The sequence below is a fragment of the Atractosteus spatula genome, chromosome 18 (genome assembly GCF_055471065.1).
Source record: "Atractosteus spatula isolate fAtrSpa1 chromosome 18, fAtrSpa1.hap1, whole genome shotgun sequence".
In the NCBI taxonomy this organism is placed as follows: domain Eukaryota; kingdom Metazoa; phylum Chordata; class Actinopteri; order Semionotiformes; family Lepisosteidae; genus Atractosteus; species Atractosteus spatula.
In genome coordinates this window covers 18,985,202-19,010,249 of record NC_142723.1, presented here as the reverse complement: position 1 = coordinate 19,010,249, position 25,048 = coordinate 18,985,202, and the positions used below count along the sequence as shown (strand labels likewise).

Genomic DNA, 25,048 nt, shown 5'->3' with positions numbered 1-25,048 from the left:
TGCCACAAATTATAACATTTTTCTCTTTACAGGAGGAGCTGAATGATGCTGTGGGTTTCTCCAGAGTCATTCATGCCATTTCAAAGTCGGCAAGTATTCCAATAGTATTCCAAAATTGAGTAAATGTTAAATTATCCTTTATGATGAAGGAAGACGTAAAATCTAGTGCCGAGGGGTTCACTGTCTGTAAATGATAGAAGGGTAGTCGGGGTTACTGTTGACTGGTCACAAATCCGTCTCTTATTCTTTTTCACTTGCAGGGAAAACTTGTGGTTGGTCATAACATGCTGTTAGATGTAATGCATACAATTCATCAGTTCTACTGCCCGCTGCCAGAGGTAGGTGTTTTATTACCGTGGTGAAGGGGTTCAGGGCAAGGGAATGAGCTGATCTGCAGAACTGCTTATAAGGATTAAAAAAGTTGTAAAAATTTTTGACTGAGTTTTTGGGATATGTGATGAATCGATTCAAAATGACTTCTCTTGTATTGCTTTTAATATTAATAGCTATGTGAAATTAATTTTATCTTAAGTAGTTTGAAAACCACTTTAGATTTCTTCTGAACTAATTTCTTAAGTGGCTGTTTTGATCTTTTGAGCACCATGTGTAGGAGATGGGAAATCTTGAGGTCAGGTCCTGGCTGTGTTTGATTTTAAATCTGATGGGAACATAAACATGAATACTTCTCCCTCTTGTTCTAGGCCCTGAATGAATTTAAAGAGGTTACAATGTGCGTCTTCCCTAGGTAAGCTTATTACTACTTCCTACATTTACAATTTCAATGCTTACAAATAGTACGTTTTGTGACTTGTCGTATTGGTAACGTTTGTTACATGTACAGTTATGAAATTGTAAAGATTTAGATTGAATACCTAATACTGTTCAACTTGTGAATCTCCATTTTTCTAAGATGCAGGAAACCGGATACATTAGGGTTTCTTACTCCAGGACAACACCTGCAGGCTTTTGTTCCAGCTGAGCTTAAAACCGCGTTTCTTAGTGGGAATATCTGGAGCTGGAGTAGATGGTTGAGAGGAAAACGCAGTAGTTTAAAAGGAAACGGGCAATCATGATTAAGAGATTAAAGCCATTTAACGCATTTAAGTTTTCAGTTGTGAATATAGAGGTTGGATAGAACAAACCCCAGTCCCGGTCCTGTGGACCACACACCTGCTGAACTTCTTCCCTGTATCGCTCATCCTCTGACTTGTTTTTTAGGCTGTTGGACACCAAGCTTATGGCCTCTACGCAGCCTTTTAAGGTATGGTCCTTGTAGCCTGCTGGAGCAGTAGTTCCCCACAGCCCAGGCTGGGGACCAGTTCCAGCTGAGCTCTAAATTCCCAGCGCTGGCTAAGCGAGGAAGGAGGTTACTCAGAACCGACAATCGCATAACTGTATTTTAAGGGTCTGGTTTCCAGTGGCTTCAGCATGAATATTCAGCAGCTTTCTCTGTTTGCTTACCCATGTATCTGACTAATCATTCTTAATAGGTGGTCAGTTTACAATCAACAGATGGGTAGGAAGGAGAAGTGAGCTTTATTTTCCTGCAGCAGTTGTTTGAGTTGGTTGGTTTTACAAATCACATTTTTACCTTAAGAGCTAAAAGCAGATTTTATAATGTGCCACCAAAAAGTGAAATCAGTGAGCCTGTGATTAAGATCTCAGCTGGATAAAAAGGCACCACAGCGCCCCCACATTACAGGGGCTGGGGGCACTACTGCATGATGTGATTTGGTGAGCAAAGTGAAATGAGAATCTGTTGTCCTCTAGGTGGCAGCATGGCTGAGGTTTTTGCCATTTGCATGCTGTGTTTTTGTTACAGGATAGCTTATGCACACTTCAGGACTGGACCTGGTGAACTAAGTCGAGATAAGCACAGTATTGCTTGCAAGTAACCATAGTAACCATTTGTTACTAATTTCCAAGCAATGTGGGGGGGGGAGCATAAGTGATAGACTGCGTGATGAAATATGATATAACAATTATCAATAATGTGTCGATAAGACATCTTTTAGAAAATTGTGTGGATTTCTGGTCACCTTGGTGTGTAAATATTAGTGGGAAGAGTTCCAATGAGAATGGCCAGGATAATTTCTGGTCACAAAGGAATGTTACACATAGAGGAATGTGATACAAGTATGCAGAATTCCAAAAGGCCGTTCTAAGAGGCTTGTTGGAGTCGGGGACAGACTGTTCAGCCATGTTCTTGAAACACTTAAGGTATTCAGATCAGATTGTTAATGGCTTAGCAACCAGAAAAGACGTTGTTTGTACTGAACTGTTGCCATTTTCTTATTGTATAAGCCAAGTTAACATGCTTTATTTCTGGTTGTTGTTAGGAGCTTATTAACAACACTTCATTGGCAGAATTGGAAAAGCAATTAAAAGAAACACCTTTCAAACCCCCAAAAGTTGGTAAGAAATCTTTGCAGTTGTCAGACCTCAGTTCCTGATCTTCAACACAGAGACTAAACTGAGACTGAAGAGCTGGAAATGAATTTTGATGTAAAACTTCCAGTTACAATGCTTGTGTTCTTAATGTGAACATCATGTTTCACTGTATTGTCTGACTTTGTAACCTCAAACATTTTAGACGGTTGTATAGATGGCGCAAAATGTAATATATACTAATCGGCAAAATATGTAAAACATAACCAACCATGCTGGTTCAGTGGCAATTTCAGACACCCTGTTTTAGCTTTTAATGAGTATTGTCCCATGCAGTTTTCTAGAATTTTAAGTTGCTTGGTTTCTTGTTTCAGAAAGTGCGGATGGATTCCCTAGCTATGACACTGCATCGGAACAGCTCCATGAAGCTGGCTATGATGCTTATATCACAGGCCTCTGCTTCATCTCCATGGCAAACTATTTTGGTATGGATTTTGTGGTTGCTTGAGAATTGCATTAACTTTTTTTATAACACATTGACTGACCTTCCCTGCAAATATGATACCATGCGAGTCTGAAACGATCACCTGGATTGCTAATTTTAAATAATAATCTGTGACATTACAGCAGTAAGTCTTTGCTTTTATTTTTCTTAGGAACATTTCTTACTCCCCCAAAACAACACATCTCTGCCAGATCCAAGCTCATTGAACCCTTCTTCAACAAGTAAGTACTGGGTGGGATCAGTTTTTTTTTTTTAGATTAGCAAAACCTTGAATGCTTCCTATTGCTCTTCATGGATAAAATAAGCATTTTACAGGTACTGCAAACACTGCATTATTTTTAAGTGAAGGGGTGGCAGGTATCCAGATAAGGTTTGGTATTTTTGAGGAACACGGATCCTGAAAAGAACTTAAGGTGTGCTTGCAGAAAACGTCCCGTGTTCCTGAAAGTAGCCGTGTTGCATCTGTTGCTACCCTGAAGTTATCGCTACAGCCCCCTTTAACTACTCGGTAACTGAATCCTTTACTGTGTGCTCTAAACAAATTCCAAATTAATCATAAAATGCTTTGAACATATGTGCGAGAGTTGGGTTACTGACACTTGCCAATAGGGCAAAAATCCAATAATAGGAAGTAGGTCAAATTCTTACTTTTTTTAATGTGGTTGACCACAGAGGAAGAGGTTATTTTTAAAAGAATACGTCTGTATTTTAGCAAATCAGAATTTTCATCCAACTTGAGAACTACTTATTAAAGAGTTTTCAGCCAAATCAGATATCATTGTGTTATATCTGGTGGTTGGGTAGTGCATGTTCAAAATAACATCTGAATTAACTAATTTTTTGCTAAATGGTTTTAGGCCTGAAGCTACTCCAGCCTTGCATTACCTTTATCAGGAGAGACTTTGTAGCTTTTGCATTACTCAATCTTTATTTAGATTGAACAGCCCACTAGTGACTGAGAAACCTCCACTTTTTTGAGTGAAAGATTAAAAAGTAAGATCTAAGATACATTGGTTAACTTTTTTTTTACTGTTGGACTTTTCCATGTTTTGAAGGTGAACAAGTTTATGTAATTGTGGTAAATTTAAACGTGAAACAGAATGCAGCAGAAAAGCTCTGGGTGGTTTTCATGTTACCTTCACACTTAGTACATACTGTAGTCTGTCCATTTTGCGTAGGACTGCCAGCTGGGACAACTCTTATGTGGGCCAGTCCATTGACTCCAAGAGCAGTCGTACTGTTCTTGCTTCTACAAACTCATGATCAGTGTCGCGTTGATTTTAAGTAGCTCATTTAAACTTGTAGACTGTGGGAAGTTTTAAATATCCTTCGATGAGGTAATTGAGTAAATGTGAATTGTATAGCATCCATCTTCGTCTTTAGCAGTGAGGAAAAGATAAAATTTTAAAAACATGACGGAGCCCTGTAACCTTCCATGCAAAAAACATGTTGAGTAAAAAGAAGCTGGGGGGGTAAAATCAAAGTAAATGTCCTTGCAAATTGTTAGTCTGATTTAGCTTATTTGTGATCACATTCTGTATGTACAGTCTTACATTTTTAATATGCATGACTAATAAAACTAAGTTTGAAGGAGTTGTGGGGTGTGCATTCGACAATCTAATTTGTACCAGAAAATAGTTTCTTTTAACCCTCCACTTCTGGAAAGTCTATCAACATACTGTATTTGTGACTAAACGGTGTGGAAGTGATGTTATCTTGTGAATGTCTTGAGGCAAGCACACCTCCTGAATTTTTAAAGTAAAAGTTTTTTCTTCTAGGCTTTTCCTTATGAGGGTAATAGACATTCCGTACCTCAATATAAGTGGACCCGACTGTGAGTAATTTCAGTTCTGGACTCTTTTCAGTCCGTTTTGAGATCATTAATGTTAAGTCACCTCTCCTGTCATAGTGGCCGTCCCCTTGCTTAACCTTCCTACTTTTTGCCCTCAGTGCAGCCCAAGAGAGACCATGTTCTTTACGTCACCTTTCCAAAAGAGTGGAAAACGAGCGATCTGTACCAGCTCTTCAGTGCCTTTGGTAAGACTTGATGGTAGATGAAAACCTTTAGTTCATGGCACAGAAAGGAAGGACCATTTATCTGACTATCTTTCTATACTTGCAGGTAACATTCAGGTGTCCTGGATTGACGACACGTCGGCATTTGTGTGTTTGAGTCAGACTGACCAAGTTCAAATTGGTAAGGATTCCAGATTTTTGCACTGTTCCTAATATTTGTGCATATTAAGTATAACTCAGTATTCAAGCCATATGCAAATTAATTTTAATTGGAAGGCCTGCTCACTTTTTACTTTTTAAAACTGGTTTTAATTTTGGAACCTTTAAAATATTCTAGTGCAGATATTACTGAATTTTACGCTATTCCATAAAACTAAATATGTGGATAATGCTTCCCATTCTCGAGTATAATTGAAACGGTGACATTAATCACTGCTGGTTTTGTAATGTTGAGCTTTCTAGAAGCTGTCAAACTGGCTTTGGAATCTGGTTTGAAAGAAATCGTTGTTAAAAATTGAAATGAATTAATTGGCTAAAGGTTAGTTCAATGCTGAATAACAAACTAGACCTACACCCTGATGGGAACCACACAAACCTGCCGTTTTCTTAGGAAGGTTATTCTGTGATGCTGTTTTGGTTTCCACCTGTGAACTAACTTTATCAGCAAGTTCTGTTAAAGTTAACTGACATTTTTTAATAAAATGTGCAACTGGGTGGGGAGGGTGTTTTCATATTTATACTACATTCTGAAGTCCTAGACATGGGTTTACTTCAGTCTCTGAATTTCGGGAACCCTTGGACTAGTCTGTAGGTACAGGTCCTTGAGCTGAAAGGATGCGTTGGTTTTGGGTGGACATGACGTCCAGGTGTGCGGACAGTATGCTGTCCTCTGTCTGAAAGAGGGTGTATTCAACTGTTCCGGCATTTGCAACAGTGCCTTTATGGGCCATGTGATAACCATTTTAAGTGTGACTTAGAATCACGGGCTTCTTGCACTTGTGATAGTCATTCTACCAATTCATCTGGAATAAACAAACTAAGTTATTTGCATCAGTCATCCCTTGAAGCGTGATTTATGTGCATGATATCCTCAGGCTGTGAGCTTTTCTGCTTCAGCAGTTTCTCAGCCATCTTTTGAGAATTAGGATTCATGCTCCTTAGTGTCCTAATGCTGTTTTCTTGTTGGCAAGACTCGTATTTCTCTCCATACCCCACCCCATAGCTACAATGCATTTTTAACTTGATTATGTGCAGATAATCAGTTGTGAAAAAAATCAAGACTTTGTTCCTTCTGTTTAGATTAAATTAAATACCAGACTCATTAAATTTTCTAAATAAGGGTATAAGCATGAGAGAAACAGAAGTTTCTAGAGTAAAAAGTTTGTGGTAGTTTCTTAGAGTGCTTGAGAATTACTGTGGTGTACAGTTATTAATTTATAAAGCACCCTTCCAAACACTGCACATAGTGATAAAGGAAAAAGTACAATAAAAGGAAAAAAAATAAAGCATACAGGCTTATCTAGATTGTAGGATAATCAGATGTAGACCCTGGTAAAGTTTGGGTTTAAAAAGTCCATTTCTCTCCAAGGGTGAGAGGAAGGGCATGCCGTCACAGTGGAGCAGTGACAGGAACGTCAGGGTGACTGAAACTCTGAGACTTAGTGAGCAGCGCACTGGCCTCGGCTGAGCAGAGCCTGCAGGAGGGAGTGTAGACATGGAGGAGCTCAGACATGGAGAGCTTGGACGTCTGCGGCACGAGATCTACATTGAATACATGACTATAATGTGGAATTGGGATGAACTCTGGCCACCAGGTGGAGTGAGATGCACATGTGTTTTCCAAGAAAACTAGGGGCCAGAAATCCTTCCAAGTGAGAGACTGACAAATTCTTACAGGAAATGTTGAATTCCAGTTATTGTTGCCAAAGTGGGTCCTACAAGTTACTAAATCGAGGAGTACACTTTTTTGCAACTAGGTTGAATGCCGTCTGATTTAAAAAGTCAATTTTGTCAAATGTGGTTTTGGTAATTATTACGACTAGGTGAATGTCCTGTTTGTATGCACGCTTGCATGTAATTTGTGTACACAATCAGGAGCTATAAAAAGATAGGTCTGTTGGCTGTCCACAGTGGTACAAGAGTTCTTTAACTTGAAATGTCACATTTAAAACCTAAAGTGGTGCTCACCGCGTACCTCCGTTTTGAATGCTGGCTATGCAAGATGCCATATCTGAGGGGCAAGTTTTCCTTTGTTGTTTATGGCCCCCTTTAAGTGAGCTTTCGATATGGCCTCCACCAGGAAAAGGGAAAAGGCCTTTAATGGTGCAAGATGGTTGTGGTGTTCATTTTTTTCCCCAATAACCTCCTTACTCTGATCTTTTAATTTAAATTTCTCCCTTCACACCACTGCTGAACTTTAAATTTGTGACTGTTACAAAATGCCCTGGCCTGTTCTTTGGGTGCACAGCATGGTGTCCACTTATTTTACATAGTGATCATGTGGAGGACCCCAGAGGAATTCCAGTTTGGAGAATGCTGAGCCATGGTCTGACCACTGGGGAGACCTGGAATTGGGACATGCTGCAGAAACACATGCTCGATTGTGTGCAGGGTAATGAGCGTGGAAGTTATGAAAGTCATATGCTGCGAATGTCACATGGCTTCAGAGGAGAAGTTTATCTTAGTCTTGTTTACTTTGTCTCCCGTCTGCAGTTGTGCCGTTATGTTCACTAGTACCACCCATGGTTAACGAAGTGAGAGTGGACGGGACAAATACATGGCCCCTCTGATGCCTCGTTATGGATGATTGAATAAAAATGGGATCCAGGAGATTTTCATTCACTTGTCCCTGGTAGTGTCTACTTTTAAAGGATGTGAAAAGTTTGGAACTTAATGTCCATATTAAATAACTGAGTTTGCACAGCAAGGTAGAGTGAGGCTTTCCATTAATTATCCTTATGTTCTTATAGGTCAGCCAAGGCACTCGCTGGGAGCGGTTTTCCAATTACAGCTCTCGGTGCTTCACCCCCATTCTGGTCTTGGCCTGTGGTCTTGCTGTGTAATAAGCAGAGATGAGTGATTCAAAAGCAGGCGATGTGAAACAGATGCCACTGGAGGTGGTGACTAACTTCTGCGAATATACTCCATTACTTTTCATATTGACATGATCGCTTATGAGAAGCAAATTTAATAAAATGTTGTATCAAAACATGAAAGTGGAAAAAATGTTTTTACGTCTGGTAGCTGGAAGGCGGTCAGCTGAAACTTGGCTATTTTTTAGCTTTAGAATAAAATGATACACTGCACTAAACTGTGATCGCAAGCACTTTGAATCTGGACGGGCAGAAGCCAATTCCAGAGCTGCCGATTTCGGGCAAGTGGACTGCAAAGGAACTGGAGACTTTAGTGCGAGGGCCTGGCAGCAATTTGAGATGCTGCATAAAGCAGTTTTCACAAAAATCAAAAGCTGGAAAGCAGCGGCTTGTATTTGCTCAAGTAGTATGAGGGGAAGAAGTGCTTTATAAAACGGTTTTAGGAGAATGCTACCCAGTTACAACAGTGGAATAGCATAGAGGATGGAAGATGGAACAGAGCAGTGGTGTAATAAAAACACCTTTCATTATTCCAACAGACCTTTCTAAAGGGCTTAAAGCTTTTTGGACACCGTAGTTTGGACTGGTGCTAGTGTTCTTCCACCCATCCGTTTCCTAAACATGTCATCCAGTTCAGGGTCATGGGGAGCCAGAGCCCATCCCAGCAGGCAGTGGGCACAAGCAGGGTGGGCCCGGGATGAGGCAGCAGTCCAGCACAGGGCGCACGGACGTGCTCACACCCGGGCAAGCTTTCCGCATGTCTCCGTGTCGGACGCAGTGTGTGAAGGGTAGTCCCCAAACTGTGGCATGGTGTTCATTACATTTTCAAGAATGTTATTTTGATATTGTTAGACAAATCCGGTTTACGAAACTGGAAATGGAGAAAGACGAGTACTGGATATACTGCAGAAATTGTTTAGGTTGTCCATAATCGGTACAGGCTGACTTCTGTAGCACTAGATGCTTTCACCCAGGCCATCAGTCTAGTCCTCCCCATTAATGGGTCTGGAAACATGCGCTGCTGTTTGCACCACACTTCCTACCTGTATTCGGTTCTCTGTATATCACCTCTGGCTCATCGCAGTGAAGCCAAGAGGACATGGCTCCACTGCTGGGGAATCAATCCAGATTCCAACACGATTGTCACAAAGACAATGTTCTCTTTTTGCGTTTTTCGATTTATACTTGTTTGATATTCAACAGGCTTAATTGCCTGATCACTAATAAAAACTCCAGTGAGAAGTTTTGTGCAGCTGTTATTCAAGTCACAATCAAGAAGAATCAGTTAATCTAAATAACCCCAAAACAGTTTGTAAATGCTTATTCTAAGCATGTTTTTAGAGAAGCTTTTGCTCAGTAATAGTTGCTGAGATGTATGCATACCGATTCTAATTCATGTCTTCATTGCAAGTTGGAAATTACACATTAAGAAGATAAATCTAAGGGGAAGAAGATTTTCTTGTGCAAGACTGTCTGGTAAAGTACTGAAGATAACTTTATTTCATATCCTGCTGAACAAAGGGGTTTAATGTGCGTTGGTGTGAAGCTGAATGTGTTGCACTCATCCTGAGGGACGTGCTGCAGTCGCTGTGGACCGCGCCCAGTGAGGGAAGGATGACGCATTAAAATGAGGGCAGCTGGATGGACAGGTGTGATAAGTGCTATCAGACCTGAGCAGATGATGGCCGCCCTCGCCAAAACGTGGCCAAAAAGAGGCAGTTGCTAGACGTGCTTTTGACATTACTGGAATGCCGAAGCCAAGGTCGGACCACATCAGGAAGACGGGAAGTAATCCGAGTTCAGACTTGAGAGCAGCTCCCCTCCCCCTCAATTTTTTCCTGCTGGTGGGGGGTGCTGACCTTTTCACCTTGCAGCTGCTGCAGCAAAGCCTGCATCATCATGAACGATTCTACATCCCACACCGTCCTGCTAGGGGGTTAGTCAAATTTACAGCTGTTCTGACCGGTTGTGGCTTATTAATCACTTTGGTGCTGGCTTCAGTGATGAGTAAGTAAAGTAAACTAAGGATGGTGAATGCAGAAGTCACGACTTGCAGAGTGTGGCATTAATTCAAGCTGAGTAACACTTTGATGTACCACCCCACACAAGCGCATGTCTTAACCTGTCTCCTGGGGATTCATCTTCGTTGAAATGATATTGCTTTTTTGTGAGGGCATGTGAAACTAATGTAAGACGAACATAACCTCTTCATAGCGATTTTATGTAGTTTAAATTGGCACTCTTCCCATAAAATTGTAGAACTTGAAATTTTGGGGTCGAATATTTTCACTATAGTTAGCCATTTTCCAAAATCTTGAGTGTTTATTTTGCCTAGCATGTTTAAATACTAATGAATTGCAATATGAGTCAAAAGTTAAACTCTGCAAAATGAAAGCCATCTGTACTGCCCCCTTTTTAATTGACGGCTTCCTTTGCTACAGTTTAAGGACGGGACTCCTAGTCCGTGGGCTGTAGTGTTCTGAGAGTAAATCGCTATTGTACTGGGCGGGCTGGTGACCAGAGCAGTTTGAAAAGGTCAAATTGATCATGGAAACTAACCATCATGTAGCAGTGTGCAGGGATCTTAGTAATTGTTCGCCGCTAAGATGGAAGAGAGAGAGAGAGAGAGAGAGATCGCCATTTCTTTTGTGGTGCCCTCCCGATTTGAAGTTTTCACAGTTGGCCTCGCAGCCCTCTGGCAGACTGTTCTGACCCACCCACCTTTTGCTCAGTCCTTTAACACGCTGTACAGGAGGTTCAGCACAGAGGGGCGAAGCACTGCAGGAGTGCAGGAAGCCGTGAGGGTCACTGGGACACCAGAGTCCCGGCTCGCTAATCCCAGCTCTGCTTGGCAGCACCTGCCCCATCGCAGGAGAAGTTCTAGTCGCATTCAGATGTGAACCTGGCTCACGTCACTTGGAGGCATACCTGCATCACAAAGCTCACTCTGCTCTCTGGTGAGGGCCTTTGTCTAAAACCACTCAGGTCTTATTGTGGGCTCCCATCAATTAAATTATCCACGATCTTCAAATGTTTCAGAAGTGACTTTTTAATCCCTTTTTTTGATTGGCAAAATTGACAAATTTTGCATGTGCGTACTGACCCGATCTGTGCTTTACAAAAATGGACATTCGTTTGTTTTCTTTGGCTGCAACTCTGCTCCATGTGTTTTTAATCAGCTTGGTTGCAGCCATCTCGAGCGGAGTCGGGCTGTAGCTCTGCCCAGTGCCTGCCTCGTTCAGTACGGTTGAGATTGAGAGCTCTGAGAACTGGCAGTCTTAGGTCAAGTCTCCCCTCTTTCTGGGTCATTGTAGGAGGTAAAGAGCTTTCTTGCTACTGGGGTACGTGGTGTACTCGGACGATACAAAAAAGTGTTATGGCTAGATGGGTGCAACTAGGATGACTGAAAGGAAAATAAACTACTCGCTGAAATTAATTAAATGTATAGAAACCTGCAACATTAGACACTTTGTTTTGTAAAGGATTTACTTGCCTTCACCTGACCACTTTCTCGCAACTCGGACTTGCCTTTCATCAGTTTCATCACACTGACTTTCTATGCGCTTGTACCACAAGCGAGATCACATGCCTCATGGCAATGCTGCACCACACAGTACTGTCCATTGACGGTGTGGTTATTTTAAATGCTAAACATGGTGACGTTTATTCTGCTCATATAATGCATTTTCTGTATTAAAACGGACTTCAAAAAGTCTCTGATTCACAGACACCCATTAATATAAAGTGTTACAGATTCCATCCTAAGTAAAAACTGTTTGAACTGGCCGAACATGGTAATTGTTTTCCCTAAAATTCTAACTTGTTGAAACAAGGTTACTGAAATCTGGTTTAAACCAACATGTTTCCTGTGCCACAGACTGCCGTTGTCCGAAACCTGTTTGGATGATTTAATTCCCGGTGTACGTTTGCGTATTGCAGCATTCTTTGTGTGCAGTGCCTGTTTACAGAGTTTGAGTTCCTGTATATCCCAGCACAGCCGTCTTGCCACTTTCCCTTTTAAAGTCACACTGTCTCCATCTTGGAGAACTGCACTTGATGCACGAGCACTTCTGGCCCTTGTATGCCGCTGTGGTATTTTCTCACAATGATCAGGTGTGAGCAGAAGCTCAATATGCTTGTCAGTTCCCAGTTCTGGGGGGGTGGCATGCCTGCTGGTTTTCTGTGCAACAGAGCTCTTGCTTTAATGGGTGCAACTGGGGGTTTATTAGTTCCTTTGCTTGAACCTCTGCAAGTTGTTCAAATTAGCATGTAGAGATTTTAAGTTAAAAGCACTAATGAAAAGGTATTTTCCTACATGTTTAAGAAAACCAAGTTCAAACCCTATTACTTCCAATGAAGTTTTTTCAGTGCTCAGGGCAAGAAAAACCAGCAGGTGTGTGGGTCCCCAGTCCTGTGGCTAGAGAACTCCTGGTCTAGCCGTTTTACTTTTTACACTTGTACTTTTTAATATGAGTGTTCTGACAAACTGTAAGAACATTAGGCATACAATTTACCTCGAGTCTACATGTAGCTTCTTGCCCACTTTCAACAGCTTTCTCTAGTTGGGACTCTGACAGTGCTGCAAGCTAAGGCTTTTTTCTTTATGAACGACATACTTCATAATGAGTCCCGCTGCCACTTTTCCTCTGCGGATATCTGTTTAAATTTAAGGTTTAACATTTCTGGAGCTTTTGTGAAGCCTTTTTTTTTTTTAGACCATTGCTTAGGGGCATCGCTTTGCTTGTTGAGACCTGAGACGTCTTTACGATGCAGTAGATTAGGTTTCACTGGCCATGCAGTATATCTCCTGTACAGGGAGTCTAGAATTACGAGTTGCCAGGATTTCCATAAACTGTTGTCCAGGTTATGGGCATAACACTTCTGATGCCACGGTGGTCCTGGACACGTTTGTCTTGCCAAGTGAAAAAGGCTCGTTCAGAAATGCTTAGTCATGTAAAGCATCTTTCACCCTACATTAGGCTTGACGTTTCCACTAGTTTACTTCTAATAGGCAGCAGATGTTAAATATATAGGTTTTCAGTATCCCAGAGACATGAAGAATGACATTAAGGGAAACCCACAAGATAGCCTGTGTTTCAGACCTAAACCCATGAGCTAAAGCATTTACAGAAAGTGGTTCTTTAGTTTATAACCTAGAATGCATTTGATTTCCACATATTTAAATGTGAAGCAGAAATCAACCAAGCATTGATATTTACCACAAAAAAGTTTAGTGCTCACACAGCATGCTATATTTAAGTAATGAATAATTTAGGCAACAGTGCTCTATTTATACCATTCTGTTTGTCTTCAGCAGTTAATCTTTTATCAGACTGTGCATGTTTTGTCCCATCCCAGCATTTGTTGCAGTGAGAATTATTGTACGCTTGAGCAGTTTCTCTTGCCATTCATTTTCAGCCAATTCCTTTGTCCGCCAACAATTTGTTGCATGCTGTAGATTTTATGATCTCTGAACTGTTCTTAAAAATGAATCTATAAGCTAGTTCATAATTGTTTTCTTGATTTTTTTTTTTCTTTAGTTAGTTGCTTTTCTTACACAAAAGCCTCTGTAGACAGTTGAACTAGAAAAGCAGAGGAATCCACTGACTGCCAATTCATTGTGCTGATTCATCTGTTGGAGCAGGGGCAGTTCTACAGGGCTTGGCAGTGACACAAAAGGCAGAGCGCTACAGAGCTTTGGCCTGATGGGATGTCTGTAAATGATTGTATTGTAAATGTGGCCAATACCTACATGCCCCACAGACATGACTGGTTCAGTCCTGAGTTGTCTGTTTTATAAAACTAAGACTTGTAATGGATTCTGTTGGGTGGGGCAGTTGAGTCATTGTAAAACGTGTACTTTACGTTTGTTTCTTCAAGTAGAAGAGCAACATTGGCCCCTGTACTGGCGGGAGGCTTCTACCACGTCCTCTCAATTGTCCAGCAGCAGCGGGACCTGCACTCATTCCCATATACACTTCTCTCCACAGACGATCGTGTTCTAGTTAATGAGGTAATCTGCGAATAGTCACTCCTAGCCCTGGAGTACCCCAGCAGATTTTCCAGCTGCCTTGTCCTCCGAGAGTGAAGATGTGGTAGTCCCAGTTTCTGACTGGCTGTTAAATCTCGGTAACAAACTCATTGGCGGTGTAGAAAAAACGTGTGAATTTCAGATTAAGCAATGCTTGCTATAGTTGGAAATGAGTGGCATACAGTAAAACTCCAAAGTACTGCAACAGAAGTGAAATTTGTTGTTGAAAGTGTTCTGATAAAAATGAGGCAGAAGGACAGAACATTACCTTTTATTTCTGGATATTTCTGTGCGTATATATTAAGCTTGGTAAATTTTAGATCCGGTTAAGATATTCCCTCTGCAAGTTAATACCAACTACGTTAGGTTTACCTTTCCAGTTTCAAATACCAAGATGTTTTTGGTTAAAGGAAAGTCTTCCACGATAGCCGGATCACTCAAACTGGCCATTCCTCTAGATGAACTCCGTGTGTCTGTTACACTTGCACCTTGTCCACATTTCCTTTCCCTTGGGAACGCTGTGTGGGGGTCCTGCAATCTAGCGCCGGGTTTAATCCTTCCCTCCCCTGCAGCCGTGAACACCAGCAGGTATGCGGAGAGCTACAGGATCCAGACCTATGCGGAGTATGTGGAGAACAAGCAGGAGGAAAAGCCAGATAAAAAGAAGTGGCCCGACGACGGCTGGTTAAGGTCCCAGTACAACGCGGTCTCCGCTGCTGCCCCCCCTTACGGCTATACGAACACGTAAGAGCTGCGCCACTCGCTCGCTGCTCACGGGCAGGACCTCGACGTCCTGCAGATCTGGGGGCCCACTTGGCTCCCCTGCCGGGCTGCTGGTTCGGTCCGCCTGTTGACATCGCTGTTGCCTGCGACTATGTAACGTGAATGCCTAGCTCCGTCACAATTAGCCCCCTCCTGGGGGGACAAATCCATTGGAGTGCCCTTGTCTTGTGTGGCAACTGTAGGGGAAAACCAAGGGGTTTCTGTGGAACAGAACTGCTTTTTAAAGGGGAAATGGAAAAGAGGTGCTACACAGCAGTACGCGTAAGTCTAGAGCTCCCAGGGGTAATCAGGTCCACATGAGACTGTTCTTTGTAGAAACCCATCACCAGGTAGGTGTGCATTACAAAACTGAATTTGACATTTGTTCGCTATGTCGTGGCGATACGATCTGCTTGCCACACTATTGCAGACAGCACAAACTGCACCCCTCAAGACGTGCGAGGCATCTCTTAAATACAAAAATACAAAAACGGTGTAGGAGTTTAAAGCAGTATCTAATTAGTTTTTTCTATCCAGTTTTTTAACACCCCCCCCACATTTATTAGTACTATTTTCTGCTTTTAATGCATTGCTAGGAAACTTCAGTTTAATTATCTAGATTAACTTAAAGGTAAGCTAACATTTGGAAAGACCTTATTTAAATGCATGTGAATTACTTGCCAGTCCCATGGACATTGCTAGCCTGTTTAGTTTTACTCGATTGTACATGAAAGGCAGCGGTTTGGATTTGTGATTTTATGCTCATTATGGCACTATTTCTTTGCACAGCTATAGTGTTCAAAACATAAGTTGAATGTGAGTTGCTTGCATCAACTCTATTTTTATATAAAATGTGTAATTGTATATGTTTTTCTCTGATCTGGCCACAAATGTCATTATCAGTGCAATTAACTACTCTATTTATCATATACAGTGCCTTGCAAATGTTTTCAGACCCCTCCAATGGTGTCTTTTTCTGTGAAATTGCAAAATGCGTGCACTTCTTTAAACCTATTCAAAACCTGACTGCTCAAACTCAAGACTTCTAAGAGCATTGTTGGGCAGTGCGTTTGTTGAAGTTACGCATCGAACACCTTTTGGTTAGTTCTTTAGCATTGGCTGACATTAACTGTATGTAGTACTCCGTATTTGGTAGAAGCACATTTGGCAGCAATTTGACTAAGTCTCAACCAGCTCTGTATACTGACTTGGTACATTTTCTTCCCCTTTAGTGCAGTGCTGGAGGATTATCTTAAGCTTTAAGGTGCTTGTAAATTGCTTTACTGCAGTTTCAAGTCTTTCTCTGTAGGATCCAAGTCTGGGCTTTGACTGGGCTGCTCAGGGATATTTACTTTTTTATTCTTAAGCCACTGCAGTGTAGCTTTGGATCTTGCTGAAAGGTGAGGTTTGTGTCAGATATGACACTTTGCTCCCAGCCACTCTAACTTTCAGAGTCGCCAATGGTCTCAAGGTGCCGTCGCGAACTCGTTTCTAACCTGGCTGCTCCGTCTGAAGGGACGGCCTGATCTAGGCAGTGTCAGGGGTCTTTCCGCCTCTTCATAACCGGCCTGACCATGCTCAAAGAGAATTTAGGGGGGCTTTGGAACGATTGCCATTGTTTGGATCTACGCCTACATGTAACTTTATCCCCCAAGGTGGTTTTAAAAGCTCCTTGGTCTTCATGGTTGAGTTTTTGCTTGACCTTCCCTGCCTCACGGAGGAACTTCTACAGTGATAGGAGCTCGCGCTAAATCAGAACCAATCTTCCAGACAGGTGGACACTCGGTGTGGTTTAGGGTAAAGTGCTCCTCTCTTAATTTGCCACAGCAAAGGCTTTTAATGCTTATGCATAAGAGAAAATGATTTTTTTTTTGCTTTGAATAAAGTATGTGGATTGGGTACTACTGGAATGACTTCAGCTTTGCATTATGAAAACACTGCAAGAGTCTGATTTCTTTTGCAGGGCTCTGTAAATCTCTTTGCAAAACTGCTACAATGAAGCTATGAAAGGTTTGTCCTTTGCGATCCTTGGTTATTTCCAAGTTTTCCATTATTTATAGATCTCTTTAGCTTCTTTGCACAAATCAAACCACTTGCATTTTATTCCCCCATGGGAACACAATCTGAATGGGATGGCTGAGTTTTTTTTGATAGATCTTTGATCTTACTGCTCACAAAACTTTAGTGTCCAAACATGCCTCAGCTGAGAAATGTATTAATTTCAGAGTGTTTATGGGGAAGAGAAGCATAAGTCCAATTCGGGAGGAGCAAGGCTCAGATGAGACCGAGGAAGGGGAGAATTCGAACGAGGCCACTAATGACAGCAGTGGTGCCTGGAGCTGCCCTACAGCCCAGGGCAAGAAGGCCAGGAAACACAAGAAAATTAAAACCGAAGGTAAGAACTCCTTATTTTTAGGTAACATTTATGGCTCGTGTGAATTTGCCTTTTGAGTATCATTGTGTATATTCAGTTCATAACATAGGTTTGATCTTGCCAACAACTGCATAGTCTTCTGAAATAAGGATAATTGTGCATTATAATACAAAATCTAGTGCTTTGGTGGAGCATTTCTATTGAAATCTAAGGCAATGATCTGACCAGCGTATTTTTTCTACTTCACTAAATTTGAAAGGCTGAATTTAGGTAAGAATCTAGTTTGATCTATGTCCTACTATGACTCTTAGTAAGTGGTTAGGTGTCCAACTATATTAGTCATCTACATTAGAAAGTATAACAATTTTTTAATTTTAATACCTTTCACACGGGATATCTGGCCATATTCAGTTTTTTTGCTAATTCACAAAATTCTAACCTGTGGCATTAACAACACAGGCACGACCACAGAAACTCCCAGTATCCAGACATATGCAGATGTTGCAGAGAGAAGGCCAGACAACGTCTGGTTAATGACGCAGAGCGGCGCTTCAACCAACACTGCACCAGCCTATGGATTCAACAACAGCAAGTAAAAACTGTTCTGATGGTAACTGGTTGCATGAACCAGAGATCTGGAAAACGAAGTTCTTGCATAATCTAGCCTCTCCCCTTGAGTTTAAAGACCTCTAAACTGACATTGATTAATGTGCTTTTGGAGTATTGGGTGTGTAAGAGAAACCTCTGAATAGCATCATGGTTTTCAGTTTCAGAGAAAGTATGTGAATGTTCCCTGGGGCTTAGCCTATCTCTTAAACCTAACTCCTTGATGCTAGCTTTGAGGGTGCTTTCCATTTGTGACCCGTTTCATGCCAGGACATTTAAAATTCCATTACAAGCGCTGTGTGCATTTAACATGTGTTCAGCCACTAATCGGGAGAGTTTGCTAGATCTGTTATAAAAAGGTGGTGATTGCTTGCGTGAAATTAGAGCGACCCACGGTCTCAAATGTTGGTTATGTAGGAAACTCTGGCGTTTTCATAGATTGTTGTAACAACACTTTTTTTCCCCCAAATGTAATGTAGAAAAGACTAATGTATTTTACAAAGCATTATTTAATTTTTAATTGACTGTTTATAAGGTGGTTTTTAGCATTCCCATAAACATGGATATAGGTTTGCTAAACTATACTTTAGAATTCAGTTTTTTCCCCCCACCAGTGGGAACCAGCCCACGTTAACTACCATTCCTCAACAACAATGATTCCGTGTTTGTGACGTACTGAGATGCTCCATATGTAGTTCCTATCTTGCCTGTATAAAGGCTCTATTTACTGATCTTCAGCTATTTTCATTTTGCCTGGAGATTGTAACAGTAGTTAAGCAGGACCATTGTTCTGGTTCCGTCTTTCAGCAATTTTCAACATTGCTGAAATCTGTTTTTTTATATATTTTTATTTTTAGTTATGGATACTTAAATACGTCAATTTCCCTTTTCCCTTATGTGCTGAAACCTTTTAGTTTGCTTGGGTATGACGTGTTTGGTAGGTAGAGGAGGTGAAATTTTGGATGCATCTAGCCTGCGTTATAAACAAGTGTATTAGTCAAGTAACAAGATGAACTTGCCTTTTCATGTAATAAAGCCGATTCTAGATAAAATACATCAAATGTTGAAGCATAAAAAGACTAGTTGGTTTTACGTACAAAATCCTGAGTGTATCACTGTGGTATACAAGTAGTGGGGGTGGGGAACACTGAAAGTTTTTGGAACCAAGTACTCAGGGCTGTGGAGTTTTTGAAGTGGGTGTCAATGATGGAGGATTAAAACTCAGCATCTGACTAAAACATTTTACAGAGGCCGAAAGGGCTTCCCATTCATGTGTACTGCTTGGCAGAGCTGGGAGGTTGACATCACTGGCCTTGTGAACATGACGTGCAGACGGTTACCCCGCTCTGTGGAGTTCTGGGCAGCTGTAAACACTGCCTGCTCTTGCCTCGGGTTGCAAGTGAAAGAGATCTGCCGTCGCTCTTTGGCCCTGCACCTTGAATGCATATCGCACTCCTGACCTCTTGCCTTCTGGTCAAACCTGTGGAATTCCTGCCGACATCACCGTATACAGCGTTTCTCATGAAGCCTCAGGAAGTGGAGCTATCGTGGTCACTGAAGCCCCTGCCCAGTGTGCCCCATCTCCCTTCCCCCCCTGTTGCAATGTAAGCTGTCATCATAGGCAACCAGGCCTACTTAACATTTTTCTACACAGCCCTAGGAATGCCAGGAGGTTTTTCACTTAATTGATCCTGGAGCCACATCTGTGTAGAAGCTCCCGCTTTCAATGTGTGTGGTACCTCACGTACCCAAATCTGGGCGTTTTTCATGTTTTGAGAAAAGCAGACCACTTTGAGCAGAATTCCAATTTTAGACTTTAAAAGTGTTGTGTTGTAGAATTTGGGAGTCTTCCAATACTTGAAATCATGAGTGCTTCCTCCAGCACTTACTATTTTGATATGGCTGGGAGTCAAACTCCATTGCAAGCATGCAGTGGGTTTAGATAATTGCACCTGTAAGGACCTGTATCCCCGGGAAGCATTTTGAGCTCTTAAAAGTTCCGATCATGCATCTTGTGCCATTTGTAGGGCGGCTTCAGAGAAGAGGAGCATGAGTCCAATCCAGGAGGAGCAGGGCTCTGACGAGACAGAGGGGGACATCCAGGACAGCGTGATGGATGAAGAAGGCAGCAGCTGGCCTCCTGCTTCATCCACCCACAGCAAGAAAAGCAGGAAACACAAAAAGAGGAAAACTGAAGGTAAGAATTGCACAGCTTGTGTGTGCGTGTATTGGAATCTATAGCATTTCACCTGATAAAACATTTTAATTGATGTGGTTTAGGTTTCTCAGATCTGTGCTTTTTTCTCCTGTATGGAAGTTAAAACAAAAATCCAAGGTATATCAGTCAATATGCTTTGAGAGTGGGTGTTTAGTATAGGTAAGAAATTAATATTTCTGTCAAAAACCATTTGGATGCTTTTAAATATTCAAAATTAAATGCAGTGCAGCATATGGCTTGCAGAAATATCAGTTACTGTATCAAAATGGGTAATGTAGTCCACTTGTATCAAGCTCGTACTTGGCTAGGTAGTTATTGGCAATATTGTAGGTTTATATATTTTCAACTGGCATTTTTAGATTTGAATGGTGAAGGATACTGATGACTTGGTATATGTAGCAAATAACCACGGGGAAGACTAATAAAATTATCCCTTTAAAATGTTGGCTTTACTTTTCTAACTTGGAATCCCTTTAAGTAGGTGGGAAATTTCTCTCTATATGCCTACTGCTGGAGTGAAAGTTGAGTATTTTGTATGAAGAGATCACTTCTGCTGTTGTAAAAATTACATAACAGATCTTTATGTAACTCACATGAGATAACAGGCAAGATCAAGATCGTTACGTTTAGAAACTGACCTTTTGAGAAAATCAATTCCTAAACTTAGAGTATCAAATGTTATGGGGAAAAATTTAAAGGACAGTTATTTCTTGGGTCTGAAATCTCAATCTTCAGCAGCAGAAAATGATTCATTTTTAAATGCTCAAGCCCTGCCAACACCTTAGCAGAACAGGCTGGCAGTACAGTCTGTTTTCAGCCTGGTTAACTATACCAATGGAGTGTGTAGGAGCGTGTTTCATTGATAGTATTTACTAATGGTAAGGCTGTATCAATTTAAAATCTGGTTTTCAGTAATATTCAGATCTAAGGAATGCTCTTTTTTGGTGGTTGGGTTTCTCCGAGCACACTAAGTCTTTAAGACATTCGTGTAGCCTCTGTAGCTCACTGCTGAGCTTATTTAGAGGAAGATCCGCTGTGTGCAGTGCAGGAGCCGTTTCCAAGCCGGCTCAAATCGGATCAACTCCACAGTAGGCTACAGCACCATATGAGCAGCTGTCTGCAGCCCTAAGTAGTGTTACTGAGAGTGCTCACAGCTGGGACTGGCCTCACGGATGAGGGGCATTTCCCCAGAACGAACCCAAGTACTCGTGAGATAGCAAGACAAATTAGCCAGTTAGTTTTTCACAGCTTGCAGCAGTGAACCCTTCACTGTACACAGGAGACTGAAAAAGTGGTTTAAGACTCCCCTGAGCCGCCCAGCTTTTTACACAGCCCTTCCCCAGTTCAGCGCTGGTGGGGGAGGCGTGTTCCTGAGAGGGCACAGGGGTTACCCAGAGCCCGGGCCAATCAGTCCCACCCCACCCTTGCTGGCACTCGGCTAATGGACATGGTCAATCTTTGATCATTGCGCTCAGTCAAAACTGGGCTGATCACTTTGCAAACTTCACCATCTTCTAAACGAGACGAAGGGTATAGAATTTAACCGCATTTTAGTAGTCGGTATGCTATGTAATCTCTTTGGTACCGAAGACAAAAATCTGTATTTGACCTACCTGTGTTAACAAAACTGAACTTTTTAGTTTTGATAATTTTATTCCTTTTTTTCCCATGTTCTTTGCCCTTGTTTGCACTAGGAAAATTTGTATAAATGATCACAGTCCCATGTGATTTATTTGTGATTTGAATTGTTTGCCCACAGAAATGTTTTTTAATGGATTTCTTCTCACATATAGAAAACATTCCCCAAGTTGGGTATAGCAAGTTGCACAAACATTTCCTTATTCAATATTTTGCCAGTTTCAATTGAAGACCTGAGGTTTTGTGCAGAAGTTGCATTAATGACTAACTTTACAAACAATTTGCGTCATGGTGTAACAACACTTCTGCCATTTACTTGAAGAATGCTTAGAGCACCTGGAGTACCTAACCACATCTAAGCAGAAACTACAGGAGAAAACCAAGCTGTACTTGATCACAATAGGCATTTAAAAAAGTAATGCAAATGAGTTTTAGGTTTCTGAGTGTAACTGCAAGTGCAGAAATGAAATTAATCACCCTTCATGGCTTATGAACGGCATGTCACGTGAGGCTTTCAGCGAATTCAGTCCACACCCATGTGGACTGTTCAGTAAACAGCCCATGTTTAGACAGATAATTAACCCAGTTTACAAAGCTGAATACCAAAATTCAAAATGTTCATTCCATCACTAGCTCTAGTTTAGTCCAAAAAATGGAAACAGCTGGGTAAATGGACACCAAGGGTGTTGAAAGCAAGAGTGTCCACAGATGTGGCTCATATTACAGATAATGCACAAATGACCCTAAGCACATTATGGGATGTTTTGCATAAGAAAGCTATTATGAAGAGAGGCATGGCTGCAGGTAAAGACATCTGTGACTATGGAAAAGGCAAGTGGGGCTTCAGTGACTTCTTGAAGTGTTGTTGGTGGCATCTGTATGTTAGATTTCGATTAAGTCAACAGTGGAGCCATGTCTAGCTGGAGTAAGTCAGGACATGGTGTCTTGCTGTCTGTTTAAGGCCAGTACTAATATGGCAAAAATGACATCCAAACAGTATGTTTGTAACTTTATACTGTAGTTGTAGTCCTGCAACATTACTGCTAATCTGTAGGCTTATCCTTTAGTGACAATATTCCAGCAGGATAAAGTACATTGGGGTGACACAATGTTTAGAGCCTACTGAAAAGGCAATTAAACTACCTTGACAGACAAGAGAAAGGAGGCAGAATCCCATATCGCAATCTTGCTCCCTAGTGCAAAGCAATCTCCCACTTTTATTGATTCCAACAAGGCCAAGTGCTGTCAACACCGACAGCAGAGTTACTGACAGCTTAATGACTTTATATTTGTCAATGAACCTGTGTGATCAATTAGCACACCTGAAAAAGTGTGACCTTCCAGTTAACTTTTGTGGACAATCTTCTGTAAGATTCATGGTAGTGTTTTAAACAGCCTAACTTACATTCTCCTGATGTTAGTATCTGGTCTAGAGGGTTAGACATTTGGAAATGTTCTTGCTCTAGCCGAAAGGCCAAAGACACTGGCAATAGCTGTTTTTTATAACTTGCCTCATTAAGATCTGAGCTGATTTATTAGATCTGCCTGGATGTGGGTGAGTACATTTAAATGTTTTATTGTACTTTGTTTAATCATTTCATTCTTTTTCCATTGAGGACATATGACTAACGCAATGAAAATTCAAAAGCTTCTTTTCTGAAGCTTACTAGTTCAATCTTATTTAACACTGGGTTTCTAGTACTGATGCAGAAAAAATGTTTTGTTGGAATCTCTTGTAGGTGACAGTGCAGTTGCCTCTTCTGAGCTGTTTGAAGTCCCGCAGGTCTGGTAATACATGAGCCCTGGCTGAGGTTCCTGGCCTGTCAAAGCCAAGATATCCAAGGCAGCAGCAGCAGCAGCCCTTAGACCATTTTAAAGCCATAAGAACACATCCATCTCGATGAAATTTAGCTTCAGATATGGGAGTTTGTTTTTTTCTTCTCAATGTCATCTAAAATCCCTGAGGTTCCATGTTGTGACTCCCTGAATTTTTTTAAAATCTGATGTCAAATGAATACCCATTTGGGTCTTCACATACCTTTTGCATGTGGTGTATTGGATCCTGAATTTTCACTGTTCTGTCTTTTTTTTTTAATAGATGTGTGTTGTCTGGTGTAATTGGTTGATTTTAGTTTTAATTTTCAGTGTTTCACACTCTTTGAGGCTTCTTCTCCAGAGAACTACTGAAGGATTATCAGAAGCGTCTTTGAGCTTGACAAGTGAATGGCTAAAAGAAATACACAGGGGAAAATGGTTCCATTGGATTTTTTAAAAATCGGTTATTTTTAAAAATGCATGTATAGGTCAAACAATGCTTCCTGTTTTTAGCTTAAAGCAAAGTTTCATACCCAAAGGGGCAGATGGAAAAGGTTGTTCCCTGGAGTTATTAGATGTTTAATTGTAGAAGCTTCTAATTTGTGTCAAATTTTGTTCTAATGTAAACAGTCCTTGTTGTGCTACTTATTCTGCAGATCACTGCAACTTTGTCTATTAATGTTTTGCAGGTTAACCATTATTATGTAAGCATTTTTGTATCATGATGCAAATTAAAAAAACGTATTTCCTTACAGAGGAAGAATTAAAGAATGTTTCTTAGTACAATGGGTTTGTGTACTCATTTCTGTTCCAGCATTTAAGAACATTTGCTTTGTCTTCATGAAACTCCTCGTTACACAACTTTTATGTTCCACACAACCCTTTGCAAGCTGAAATTTGTGTCAATTGGAGTACTCGTAGGGTATACTTGCTCTTACACCTGTGATTACAGTACCAAGCTGAACTTGCAGTAGAGCATGATGAACTGCAGGGACATCTTAAGCTGTCCTGTCATTTTTTTATAGGTGGTGAGGGGGATGGTAAAATGAGAAGGTTGCTTTCACTTCATGGGTGTTGGTGAATGCTCTCACCCCCCCTCGGTGCCTTCCATGTGCATCTTCATGAAAAATCTTCTACAAAAAGGGAGGACTGCTACAGTACTTTAAAACTGCAACTGTGCAAAGACCATTGCAAAATAAAATGATGGAACGAGTTCACAAGGCTGGAAATTATCCTAGCGACGTGAAGAGCCAGCCCATGCTAGGAATTAAGCTAGATCTGAAGGAATAGCACTGTTGCATTGGGAGGTATTCCAGACAATGGGGGACAAGATGGAGTCTACATAGCTCTTTGTCAAGTTGGATTCTTGCAAGATCAGGTGTACTTGTAGGGTGTTGTAGTTTTATAAACTACACAGATTTTTGGAGTTGTTTTTTTAAAGTTCTTGGCATAATTACACTGTTTAATCAAAAGATACAGTGCAGAGTTTGTGAACTTCCTTCAGTGGTCCGTTTTCTTACGTTTTGAGCTAAAGCAATTATACCATGAAAATCTTTACTTGATTAAATGTGAAGCACAAAGACATGCGATATATTTGGATTTC

General features: G+C 41.1%; 1 protein-coding gene across 1 annotated transcript in view; it reads left to right on the top strand.

The window, feature by feature from the left end:
• The window catches only part of parn (poly(A)-specific ribonuclease (deadenylation nuclease)), a 30,240-nt gene extending 6,014 nt beyond the window's left edge, over positions 1 to 24,226 (top strand). The window contains exons 12-26 of the mRNA XM_088936385.1: positions 33 to 89; positions 261 to 338; positions 702 to 745; positions 1,219 to 1,261; positions 2,340 to 2,415; positions 2,763 to 2,873; positions 3,045 to 3,114; positions 4,672 to 4,727; positions 4,844 to 4,930; positions 5,016 to 5,090; positions 14,605 to 14,776; positions 17,020 to 17,189; positions 17,628 to 17,760; positions 19,802 to 19,971; positions 23,370 to 24,226. Of these exons, the coding sequence (XP_088792511.1) occupies positions 33 to 89; positions 261 to 338; positions 702 to 745; positions 1,219 to 1,261; positions 2,340 to 2,415; positions 2,763 to 2,873; positions 3,045 to 3,114; positions 4,672 to 4,727; positions 4,844 to 4,930; positions 5,016 to 5,090; positions 14,605 to 14,776; positions 17,020 to 17,189; positions 17,628 to 17,760; positions 19,802 to 19,971; positions 23,370 to 23,422 (1,395 nt within the window). The 3' untranslated portion in view covers positions 23,423 to 24,226. The remainder of the gene's footprint in view (positions 1 to 32; positions 90 to 260; positions 339 to 701; positions 746 to 1,218; positions 1,262 to 2,339; positions 2,416 to 2,762; positions 2,874 to 3,044; positions 3,115 to 4,671; positions 4,728 to 4,843; positions 4,931 to 5,015; positions 5,091 to 14,604; positions 14,777 to 17,019; positions 17,190 to 17,627; positions 17,761 to 19,801; positions 19,972 to 23,369) is intronic.
• Positions 24,227 to 25,048: the final 822 nt, after the last annotated feature.